Here is a 12,159-nt window from a genome sequence, read left to right on the forward strand (position 1 = left end):
ACTAAGAACACAACCCAGTGTATGATTCATAGGAGAGAGGTCAGTTAGACCAGGATAAGGATTTACAGATTGCTAATATTTACTTTGCTTTTAAATGTTAATCAATCAGTTGGTGACCTTTTAAGTAAACACAACTGTGACTACTTTCATTTTTTCACTGATTTCACCACCTTAAGTGTTTATTTAAGGAATAGGCCTATCTGAAAATATACATTTTACTGTATTTCAGTTTTTGTGACTAAAACAAGCATCAGTAGCTAGTCTGCCGACACTGACACAGACTGGACTAGATTTCAATATGTCCAACACATAACTAATCCACATATTAGCTTTTCTTTATTCTTATTTGCATAACCTTTATTTTATTATCGCTCTTATATTTTGTAGTCTGTGTATCTTCCCTTTATCGCTCTTAACCTACTGTACTTTATCAAGAAGGACTTATTAATTCTAGTAAAAAAAACAAAGTGATGCTACATGTTTTAGCCAGAAGTTGCAGCAAAATTAATAAATAAATGCCCTGATCTGATTCTAACGACCTACTTGGTTCTCTACCTCTTCATTGTATTTCATTTAGGATCTATGTTTTTACTTAATATTTCTCTGGTATTTCATCACTCTTGTAATGTTACATCTTATTTGCTCCAAGTATAACAACACTATTTTTGTTGTTGTTTTTCCACTCTAATGTAACTTCTGTAGACTTTGGAACATCCTTCCATGTTCTACGCTCGTCATCCTGAGGACCTCCAGTGGCACTAAGTGGCTGCTGCTGCTGGGTTTAAGTGGCCCCACCTCCTTCGGTTGGGGCTGGTGGGGGGGTGTTTCCTGTGCGTGTGTGCCAGTATAGAGGGGTGGTCCTGCACTGTGTCCCATCTGATCATATCTCACAGTTCTGTGTCTGTACTGAGGCCGGAGATCCTCCTGTATCACCGGTGAGTCTCTGCGTTTCTCCCCTTAACAGCTGACAGTTGTAGCGGCTGTAGGTTAACGGTGCTCGGCCTGGTTTCACCGGCAGCGCAGGCCTTTCAGTGCGGTTTTACAGATTGCTGCAGCGGCAGCGACTTTCGAGACCCGCAGATCGAATGCACCTGCGAAAATAGCCTTTAGTGACAGAGCTGTAGTTATTTTGTTCTTGTTGAAAATGTTTAATGAAACTAGACTGTAACAGATTAAAGACGGGCTTATTTCCCACCGGTGTGTGAACAGGTGCTGTGAACTATTAGGCTGCATAACCGATTAGACACAGGGGCGGTTAGACGAATCGGCGAGATAAAACCGACTAAAGTAGTTTTATGTAGGCCCCGAAATACTGTAGGGTATTGTGTGTTTTGTTTGCTTATTTCTTTGTTTTACTGATGCGAGCGTAAGTGGGCGGATCCTATTCTGCGTATTGCAGTGATTTTTCAGTGTTCGTTGGTGACCCAAAAGTGGGATAAACTACTTGGGTCAGAATTTTTGACCACGAAATATTTTTCGTGTTTTGTTTTACAGTTATTTTAGTCTTTCGACATAGCGTAGCATCCCCTGCTGGGGTGAAAGGGAAGTTACATGCTTATTTTGTTTACAAACAATTACTACACATTCTATATTGGGGAAATTTTGAGTCCTGCTCAAAAATGTAAGATTTAAAAATGAATACTAATTTTTAAATCTTTAAGAGATAGCTTTAAGAGATATATGCAAAACAATTTTGTTTATTATTATTATTTTTATTTTTTGCACAGAGGTCAAACTAATCTTAATTTTACTGAAAGCTGTATCAGCTATGACTTTAGTTGTCCATTGAGTTTGTAGGGAATGTAAGTGAAGCCTTTTGGTATAGCTTTTAATCAGTCAAAGAATTAACATGCCACACATGTATTATACATGTATTTTGTACTGTACAGGGTGTTGAGTTGTAGTTCATTTGAGCTCAGGCTGTGCAGTTGTGTTGGTTCAGGTTAAGGTCCAATTAATGATGTCATCTTTACAGCTTTGCCCTGATCAGCACTTCCTTGTTCATCAGGGTGAAAAGGAAATATTGTCTTCTAGCCTGGTGCAGGCATCAGCAGCAGCAGCAGTCTCTCTGTGACTGTTGGTCAAAGCACAGAGACATTCCTGCAGACTCTATAGACGTGCAGGGGGCCTCAGAGTGGGGGGAGTGCTCTTATAAACAATGCCCTTAGCCTGCAGTTTTGTTTCTCTCTGAAACATAGTGAATATCAGTTAACATTAGCTTCTTTTATTTTCATCAAATCACGTTCATCTCCATCTCACTGATTTCTCTGTACTGCAGCTCCGTTCATGTTTTAAATTCAAACTGTGAGTCTGTGTGGTCTGTTTAGTCAACGCTTCTCATCAGGATTCCTTTCCAGTAGACCAGAGGCACATGGAAGGCCTTGTCCCATTTTGTTTCAGCACACATTCAGTTAAAACCTTAAACAGACTTTAACAGACAGCTCTGGTGACATTTGCTACCAGTTCTCCCCATCTAAGTTATTTCATGTCTTCCCTAGAAAATTCCCTGACACCAGTTCATAAAGAAATAGAGAAGAAAAATCCACAAATGTCTGCACAGCATCATCCATTCTTTCTGGCTTGTCCTCAAAGGCCTGATTAAGCTTCATTGACTGGCAGCCAATCAAATTGATTTGCAGGAAAACACTGTCAAAACCAGAATCCAAAGTGTTGGCTCTTGTGACCAAGTACTGTACAGTACCTGCAGTATTTGTGTATATAACAAAAGATTCACCACTGACCTTTCCTCTCTTTTTTCTGTCCCATTCTTTCTCCCAGCCTACCTGTCCAGCTACAGTATCATGTTACTGAATGGCTCTGTTATCCCTGGGATTTTCTGTGTTAAATGTGATGTTGGTGTTTTGTCCCAGTTAAACACGTAATATTTTTAACATCATGTTTCACTACTATTGGTGTTATTGTCCTCTCTGGGGCCAAAATGTCAGGTTGTTAACAATAGGTTAAAACAGTATACTTTTCTTTTTTCAGAGTAAACTGAACCAGGTTTCTAATATAGGGTACTTTGAATCAGTTATCATTATATTACATTTCAATAACAGACAAAAAATGTTAAAGAGGAGACTTTGTAGTTTCTCAAAGCCTCAGGTGATGTACCAAATAAAACCAGTCTGTCTGTTATGTCCCAGGCTCAGATTGTACAGTACAGTATTGACTCATTTGTTTGTGTTGGTTCAAAACTAGTTAGTTCCAACTTCAAAACGGCACCATGGCATTTAACAATGGGGCATATTTCAAAACTTCTGTATTCATACTGACTTTGAAAAATGACCTTTTTTCCAATAGGATCATATTTATCATTGAAAGAAATACAGAAGTACCTTGTCATGGCTGCTACACGCAATATTGCTTAGCCTAAAATACATAATAACAAATAGAAATGTGAACTGTAATAGTCAACCTTATAACCTTATAACTTCCTTGTTGTGTAATGTGGAGTTATGGACATAAAATTCCCTCAAGGATTTCCACATTTCACATGTCACTATTTCAAGAATTCCAACCTCAGTCCTTTGTGGCTTCTTGTTGTAATGAGGAAAAAACACATTAAGATCATTAGTCAGTATTGTTCCACAGCTTCACCCAAATAGACACATAGTTTACTGTACCTCTCACACAAGAGTGTGTCACTACTAAAGTTAGTACTATTTATAAGCTGTACTATGTCTATACACCCACCCGCATTATTTTTATCTTGCAGCACCATGGATCCAGCTGGAGGGATATCTGCAACAATATACGCCAGCAGGCTCCGGGCAGAGGGCGTGGGCTCAAAGGAGCAGGCCGTGCACTTCGCCAACCAGGACTATGAGGCTCTGAAACAGGAGTGTGTGGAGTCGGGCTGCCTGTTCGAGGATCCCTGTTTCCCAGCAGAGCCTCCGTCTCTGGGCTTCAAAGAGCTTGCACCCTATTCCTCCAAAACCAGAGACGTGGAGTGGATGAGGCCCACGGTGAGGAAACCCAGACCTGGACATTAGGAAGCAATAACCATGTGGGTCACTAGGGAACATCTGTGACTCTAAATCGCATTAAGGTTTCACACTGTCAACACACACAGAGCTAGACAGAGTGGGACAAGTATGAACAGGAAGGTCTCAGACCACAGTCTGCAGCTGTTGGTATTTCATGGCTTCTCTGGGTCCACTCCCTGCTGTGACATGTGTTTACACTAACTCATTAAAACAACGCAGCTAAGGCATAGATACTAAAATAGCATTAGGGTTGAAAAATGTGTCTCCTTAAAGTTGACACCAAGTTGAACAAATATGACCTCCACCAGAGCCTCTGGTGTCCCTGCTTATAAAGAACAGATTCTAATGGTATTTGGTATATTATATCTGAAGAAAGATGATCATGATAATCCACAGTCAAATCTGAATTAGATTTTTTTATTTAAATCTGTTGCTCACCAAACAGACAGTTGCACTGAATGTGTAGGAGTATGAGTGACCACTAATGAGGCTTGTTCTCTCTGAGTGCTCTCTCTAGTTGTATGGATTTGTTTGTCTTCACTCACGCATTTAATTTGCCTTGTAGGAACTGACAGATGATCCTCAGTTTATTGTGGGCGGTGCCACCAGGACAGACATCTGTCAGGGAGCACTGGGTAAGGCCTTGTTTTTTTTTTTAAATGTTAAAACATTAGCCAATATATCAGTTAAACTAATGATAACATCAATAAAAAAATTAAAACTGTAAAATATAATTAATATAATAATTAAATTAGGAATTCTGCACATATTTACACAGAGTATCAGGCCAAATATCGATACTGGCATTAGTTCTGGTGGGTTTCTTGTGCACACTTTTTTAATCTGACTATTTTTATTACTCGATTTTTTGTCATGAATGGATTCTTTGCACTAAAACAACACTATGAACTATTGACCATCTCACGACACCTCCAGGCGACTGCTGGCTCCTGGCTGCCATTGCGTCTCTCACCCTGAATGAGAAGATTCTTCATCGAGTTGTCCCACATGGACAGTCATTCCAAGATGACTATGCGGGAATTTTCCACTTCCAGGTTCTTCTCTCTAGTCTTTCCCCCCTCCATGGTTTGGGGCAAAGTTAATTTGGAGAAATACATAATAATTTTCCTCTGTGTTGCAGTTCTGGCAGTTTGGTGAATGGGTGGACATTGTGATTGATGACAGGCTGCCTGTCAAGGATGGGGAGCTCATGTTTGTCCATTCAGCAGAGGGCAATGAATTCTGGAGTGCACTTTTGGAAAAGGCTTATGCTAAGTAAGATCAGATGCACCATTCCAGAATGCTAAATTATTCAGTTTAAGTGTGTTCAGTTGAAGGCGATGTTTCATAGTCAAAGTGACGTTTTTGATTTTTTTTTTTTCTTTTTGTGGTTTTAGACTAAATGGCTCCTACGAGGCTCTGTCGGGAGGAAGCACCACTGAAGGCTTTGAGGATTTCACAGGTGGAGTGTCAGAGATGTACGAGCTGAGCAAACCTCCCAGAGATCTGTACAGAATCATTGCTAAAGCCCTGGACCGGGGCTCTCTGCTAGGCTGCTCTATTGATGTGAGTGCGACGTCGGGGTGTGATCAACATTAAACCAATCCTATTAAAAGTGTGTTGAATTATTTCCTTTTTTACCCACCATAGATCACCAGTGCTTTTGACATGGAGGCTGTCACATTCAAGAAGCTGGTGAAAGGCCACGCCTACTCCTTGACTGGGCTGAAGGAGGTCTGCGTGTACATTTAATTTGCTCTCATTAAAACCACTGACTGAAACGCTGTCATTGTGGTGAACTTGTCATCACTCTGCTGTTACACAGGTTGATTACCATGGCAACATGACTCGCCTAATCCGAGTACGTAACCCATGGGGTCAGGTGGAGTGGACTGGTGCGTGGAACGACAAGTGAGTGTGACCGAATAATTTGGTTTGGTTGTGTCCAAAGTCCTTTTTTCTTCGGTGTTTTTCTTTGACAACTCAAACCGATCGTCTTCTCATATACAGTTCACATGAATGGGATGAGATTGACCCCTCTGAAAGAGAGGACTTGCATCTTCAGATGGAGGATGGAGAGTTCTGGTAAGATGATCAGATGACCAGGTGATCCAACATAGTCTTCTGTGTTGAGCTGTCTGTCTTCATTGTGAACCTTCACAGACACAGGAATTTCAATTTATAATTATTTTTTTATGAAGGACTTTTACTGAAAACAAAACCTGTTTTTACTTTTTCTTTTTACTGAAACAGAACACTTTCTAACACTGCATGATTGGCTCAGGCCTGGTTAACAAGTTAATTTTGGTAAATTTTTGCCAAAATTTAAAAATTGGCGTAGACATTTGAGAATTTAATATGATTTACTGAATATTTGTTCATTGATATGAATACACATACCATTATAGCTCTAATGAATGCATTTTTGTAAAAAAAAAACAAAAAAAAACTTTGAGGTAAAAAAAAAAAAAGTTTCACCTAAATTTGACTCCAATCTTCCAGGATGTCCTTCAGCGATTTCTTAAGGCAGTTTTCTCGATTAGAGATCTGTAACTTGACTCCTGATGTTCTGAGTGAGGACAGTCTCAGCCACTGGAACACCACCACCTACCATGGAACATGGAGACGAGGCAGCACCGCAGGAGGCTGCAGGAACCATCCCAGTGAGTCTCCACAGGAAAGCCAGACAGGATGATTTGAAGGAGGCGATTTGATGACCTGTCTCACGTGACTGTACTTTTATTGTTAAACGCAGATACATTCTGGATCAACCCTCAGTACAAGATCACGTTGCTGGAGGAGGACGACGACCCAGAGGATGACGAGGTGGCCTGCAGCTTTTTAGTGGCCCTGATGCAGAAAGACCGTCGCAAGAGTCGGCGTCAAGGGCAAGACATGCACACCATTGGTTTTGCTCTTTATGAGGTAAGAATAATGAGGGAATAAAATCTTAACGTTCTCAATTACTTACTACCTTAGAGTTTAAGAGATTTTTCCCCCTTGGTGTAAACATTTTTATTTTCTCATTTTTGCAGGTTCCAGACGAGGTAGGCTGTACTGCACACGCCCCTGTATTTGTGTTGAGCTCAAGTAGACAAATGCGTTTCAACACATCTGTTATCTTGTACCACCCATAGTACAGAGGCTGCCAGAATGTCCACCTGAAGAAAAATTTCTTTTTGAGCCATTCATCGTGCGCACGCTCTGAGACTTTCATTAACCTGAGAGAAGTCAGCACCAGGCTGCGTCTTCCGCCCGGAGAGTACATCATCGTTCCCTCCACCTTTGAGCCCAGCAAAGAGGCCGACTTTGTCCTGAGAGTCTTCACTGAGAAGCAGGCAGAAACTGAGTAAGAGACTTCAATGACCAAAACAGTGGTTAAATTTTTTTTTATGATAACATTTTTTGTCCGTTGCAGAGAACTAGACGATGAGATCTCTGCTGATCTAGGAGAAGATGTAAGTTGTGACACAGTCAGTCACCCACATAGGAATAAAACACCTACATTATCATTGAAAAACACGCTGTAAATCAATAGTTTTTTTGGTTTCATACAGGAGGAAATAACTGAGGATGATATCGACGACTCCTTCAAGTCTATGTTTGCACAGCTGGCAGGAGAGGTAGGATCTGGGTTTGCTTCATCCTAGAATGGTTTTAGTTATATTTATATTAATGGCTGTTTTCATTGGTCTTTTAATCATTTCTAAAGATATTAAGACAAAAAGAAATCCCTAAAGTCTCTCATTTCCTGAACTTCAAATGCACATCTTCTCTCTTTTTACCCACTGTGTTTCTAGGACTTGGAGATTTCTGTTCGTGAGCTGAGGACCATTCTTAACAGAGTCATTTCCCGGCGTGAGTTTTATTTTTAGTCAAGTAATATTGAGAATCAGAAGTTAACACATTAGCATGACATCTACCATCGTTGTACTAAATTTCACTGTACAGTGAAGACCTATTTGTTTTCTTGCGGTTGATGGTTGTAATCTGAGTTGAAAGGAGTGTTTTTTTTTTCTTTTTGGGTTTTTTTTTTTAGACAAAGACCTAAAGACTGATGGCTTCAGTATGGAATCATGTAGGACCATGGTCAATCTGATGGACGTATCCTGTGGAGTAAAGAAATATAAGCAATTTTTTTCCCAAACAAAACAGCTAAATTCTCTGTGGTTCATCCCTTGACAACGTTGTTCACCAGAAAGACGGAAGTGCACGTCTGGGGCTCGTGGAGTTTCAGATCCTATGGAACAAGATCCGGAACTGGCTGGTAAGAATATGTTCTCAGTAAGATGTCAGAACATTACACAGAGTTGTTCACGCAGCTCTGGATCTGTCTTTACACTGTTGTTTCTGTCTTTAAGGTCATTTTCAGACAGTTTGATTTGGACAAATCAGGAGCCATGAGCTCATACGAGATGCGTCTTGCCGTGGAGGCAGCAGGTGCGGTACTTTTGCATATAATTTGTGTATCCATGCGCAGACCTGGATGAAAACAACGTCTCTTTGTTGTTTTGATCATTTGTAGGTTTTAAACTGAACAACAGACTGAACCAGATCCTGGTGGCTCGATACGCAGAGAACGAGATCATCGACTTTGACAACTTCATCTGCTGTTTGGTCAAACTTGAAGCCATGTTCAGTGAGTAGTGTGAATGCACATGTGTTGAGAATTAAAGTGTCTATATCGGGATCAACAACATGGTGCCCTCATGTAGTACAATGTTTTCTAATCTTGGGTTTAAATTCCCACACATTAACTACTGTGTCTCCACTATCAGTGTTGGTCTGCTGCTGCTTTAGTTTATCTGCTCTATGTTTGGACCTGTGGTTTGCTCATAGATGTTTTTGTTTACTCAGATATTGCCACAGGTTAATCTTTAAACTACTGTTTCCATGCTAGGTGCTTGAATCAGTCTTTTCATTCTCCTTTGACCTCTGACAACAACACATTTGTATTTCTTATCTGTCACTCCTTTGGAAATCTGTGGATTTCCAAAGTGACGTCAATCACATTTCTTTTGCATTTTCATGCTTACCTTAAACTGTATTTTGATTTTGATTTTCTTGATACTACATTAAGACTTTGAAGTACAGTCCTGTTCATGAATTGGTTTGATTTTTTAACAGGGTCTTACCGGGAGTTTGACAAAGAAGGATCAGGAGTGGCTGAGATGAACATTACACAGGTGAGTTTTGGACAAAAAAAGGAAAGATTCAGTTCATTAAAAAAAACATTAAATTCTGTTTATGTATTTTTTTCCCTGACAGTGGCTTTATGTGACCATGTGTGGATGAAGCCTTTGCCTATAGGAGAATACCAAACAAAGGTACCTTTAACCCAGGAGCCCAGAAGACCCCCTGAGCCTTAGACAAACTGATTCTCTAACACGTCCCACCTCAGCGACTTAAGTAGTGAAATCATAAAAGCTGTATCACACAACACCAAAGCCCAACTAAGCTGCATCTCCTGGTAGAGTTTTAAAAAACTATGCAACCAATACGGTATAAAGAAGTCAGCGTGCCACGTTAACCCTATCATCCCTTTCAACACAGCATGTACGTGTGCATGAGCTGTAGCTGTGATGTGTACTGTAGCTGATTATTTGATATTTTTACTTTTTTTTTTACAGACCGAATCATTTTATCTGGTTTTACCTACTGTGGTACGACAGCTGTTCTTGAGTCATCTGTTCCTAAAGTGCTTAGAAAGATTCTTACATAAATAAATACCACATACTTTGCTCCTCCAAGGGGCAGCCTCTTGCAGCAGCTGTTAATACGAGAATTTTCCCAGTATGGGATCCAAAAAGTTCAAATTATTATTATAAATTAAAACAAACGTCTTCTGTTTGTTTGTTTGTTGTTTTTTTAGCAGATTTGAAGTAACCCTGCTAACAGATATCCAGTACGGACAAATCTTGGCAGTGGTTAATATTTTTAATGATGCACCGGCAGGTGGCAGTAGAGAGCCAATCTGACTCGATTCATTATATTTGTATGGTTTTTAACGAGGGAGTTTATCCTGTTTTACTACATCATCAATCAGTGTTCTTTTTTAAAAATACTGACCTTGCTTTTTATTTTTGCACAATTTTATTTGAAGGAATCAGTGAGATCTGACCAGAACATTACAGAAATAACACTTAATGCCTTATACACAATACTAAATTGTTAGCAGATGTTAAAATGTGCCACTCTTTTCCTGTGTTGTGAATGTATGTTGTGCCTTGAATAAATATTTAACTCGTGATATAAGGTCTTTCTTTTTGTAAACCAACCTGAACCAAACCAAAAACAATTTTCCAAATTGCATTTCCAAGTGTAATGTTTCTGAAACTTGAATGAGTCAGCTTAAGGTTGCATAAGGCAGAACATTTCCCGCAAACTTTCAAGGTTTAAAGTTTTCAAAAGTTCACCTGAATTTTCTGCCCTTTGCAACCCTAAACCTGACCCACATTTGTCTAAACAGACTGCACCAATAACACGTGGATTAAGAAAAGAGCTTATGTTTACAGTAACCATAGGAAGACTTGGTAAAAGTCAAACATGTTACACATACACATACATAAACCTACAGCAGACTGCTTCAGACAATTTGCCTATCTGCCAATTTTAAACAGAAAATTAAAAATATCTATGAAAAATTTAGAAAAAGTCAAACAAAAGAACTAGCAATAGCCAACACTTTAGAATAATCTCCCTCCAGTTTGCGAAGATGTGTGGGTATAGGAACCTTAATCCTTGTCCCAGTAGGGTTTCCATTATCTTCGATCAGAACAACATTGTTTGAATCAAAACGTGGAGTCATACGATCTCCAGGCATTTTATGTCCAACGATAAGGGCTTTCTTCTTCTGTCCTTTGATGGCAAGCAGCACTTTGTCTCCCACTTTCCCGACACCAGTCTTGGTGTAGACGTGAATCACTCTAGGAGGACGATGATATGCTGTGTTTCCCAAAGAGCTGTTGTCAACCACACGGACCCTGGTCATCTTCTGAATGGCTGCTGCAGCAGCAGTGACACTGTAACAAATATACCAACATGTCATCTTTAGTTTATTAGACACATTTTTATATTATTCTGAGCTGATGGTAACTTTTGAAGAACATCTGTCTGAAATGGAATAATATTTAATATTAGTATTGTATTAATACACTTGTGAATGTGAATTACGTTTTGTATATTCCCTTCCTACTTAAAGGTTTGCACGATGCACCAGAAACTCAAAATACAATACTAACAAATTGCTAAATACATACAAGTATATTCATGATAAAATCGAAGTAAAATACTTGACACTAATAGTTACCCAGACCACAATGTTTTCGGTGAGGTCGTTTCTATGGTAAAAGTCTGGCTCCAAAACTGACAGAAAAGGTTCTTACCTAAAATCCCTGACACGGAGTCGAGATGATGAGCCAACATGGAGGCCGGTGAGAGACTTCGACAGATATGCAAGAGCCATGACTATGAATTCTGTATGAGCTGATTGAAGAACAGATACACAGTTAGCAATTACGAGGCTAAAGCGATTGTTAATGCTATAGTCTGTATCATAATTAAATAAAATAGCGACTTGTTAATAACAGGATCGGGCAGTATCCAATGTACAAAACCAATGTATTAAAATAATTAAGCAACCGCTTTATTAATAATTATCACACATCCAAAGTGCAAACATACTCTTACTAGCGTTACCTTTCTATCACGCTCCATGCAATGTCAAAGGTGTGATGTCATCATCATGCGTCCGTTTGCATCGTTTTTAGCAGAACAGCGTGATATTTATTAGCACGATAAATAATATCTACTGAAAACAATGAATGCCATTATATTTTAATGATCTTTTATAAATAAAAAACAAAATCGTCGTTTATATATGCAAAATAAACTTTTCTCTACGTCATTCAACTGCGCGGAAATAGAAACTAAATGCATAGAAGCTACACAGGCGTGGAACGTATTTTTATGATTAAACAGAAAGCATCCTTATATGTAGTTGTGAAATGATGATGGTATTGGGTTTATTATAGAAATTTACATCCGGCTGGGTGTTTTAAAATGAAAATGGGTTAGATTAAGTGTCTCAATGTCTAGGTGTTTAGGTCCGTGTCTATTTTTAGTCCATATTGAAGCTTAGAGAAGTTTCATTTTAAACAAACTGAATTCA

The 12,159-nt window shown here is 39.2% G+C and overlaps 2 protein-coding genes across 2 annotated transcripts; one reads left to right on the forward strand and one right to left on the reverse strand.

Moving 5' to 3' along the window:
• Positions 1 to 3,722: 3,722 nt before the first annotated feature.
• LOC103387546 (calpain-1 catalytic subunit-like) lies at positions 3,723 to 10,237 on the forward strand. Its single transcript, XM_025060737.1, has 21 exons — positions 3,723 to 3,968; positions 4,555 to 4,624; positions 4,926 to 5,044; positions 5,131 to 5,264; positions 5,387 to 5,555; positions 5,640 to 5,723; positions 5,815 to 5,900; positions 6,000 to 6,074; positions 6,492 to 6,652; positions 6,745 to 6,914; positions 7,025 to 7,036; positions 7,127 to 7,338; positions 7,408 to 7,447; positions 7,547 to 7,612; positions 7,790 to 7,847; positions 8,029 to 8,093; positions 8,188 to 8,256; positions 8,351 to 8,429; positions 8,515 to 8,628; positions 9,117 to 9,175; positions 9,258 to 10,237. Exons 1-21 carry the CDS (start codon positions 3,723 to 3,725, stop codon positions 9,282 to 9,284), a joined length of 2,115 nt encoding a protein of 704 aa, XP_024916505.1. The 3' UTR covers positions 9,285 to 10,237.
• mrpl14 (mitochondrial ribosomal protein L14) lies at positions 10,064 to 11,846 on the reverse strand. The gene is made up of 3 exons (XM_008322235.3): positions 11,688 to 11,846; positions 11,375 to 11,474; positions 10,064 to 11,011 (listed from the first exon to the last, which is right to left on the reverse strand). The coding sequence occupies exons 2-3, from the start codon at positions 11,452 to 11,454 to the stop codon at positions 10,645 to 10,647; spliced, it is 447 nt and encodes a 148-aa protein (XP_008320457.1). The 5' UTR covers positions 11,455 to 11,474; positions 11,688 to 11,846; the 3' UTR covers positions 10,064 to 10,644.
• Positions 11,847 to 12,159: the final 313 nt, after the last annotated feature.

The sequence above is a fragment of the Cynoglossus semilaevis genome, chromosome 12 (genome assembly GCF_000523025.1).
Source record: "Cynoglossus semilaevis isolate Cse_v1.0 chromosome 12, Cse_v1.0, whole genome shotgun sequence".
Lineage (NCBI taxonomy): Eukaryota > Metazoa > Chordata > Actinopteri > Pleuronectiformes > Cynoglossidae > Cynoglossus > Cynoglossus semilaevis.

Coding starts and splice junctions, on each gene's coding strand:
- mrpl14 (XM_008322235.3), bottom strand. CDS start 11,454: ATGGCTCTTGCATATCTGTCGAAGTCTCTCACCGGCCTCCATGTTGGC. Junction 11,012..11,374: donor CTCCGTGTCAGGGATTTTAG/GTAAGAACCTTT, acceptor TATTTGTTACAG/TGTCACTGCTGCTGCAGCAG.
- LOC103387546 (XM_025060737.1), top strand. CDS start 3,723: ATGGATCCAGCTGGAGGGATATCTGCAACAATATACGCCAGCAGGCTC. Junction 6,075..6,491: donor ATGGAGGATGGAGAGTTCTG/GTAAGATGATCA, acceptor CCAATCTTCCAG/GATGTCCTTCAGCGATTTCT. Junction 8,257..8,350: donor ACAAGATCCGGAACTGGCTG/GTAAGAATATGT, acceptor TCTGTCTTTAAG/GTCATTTTCAGACAGTTTGA.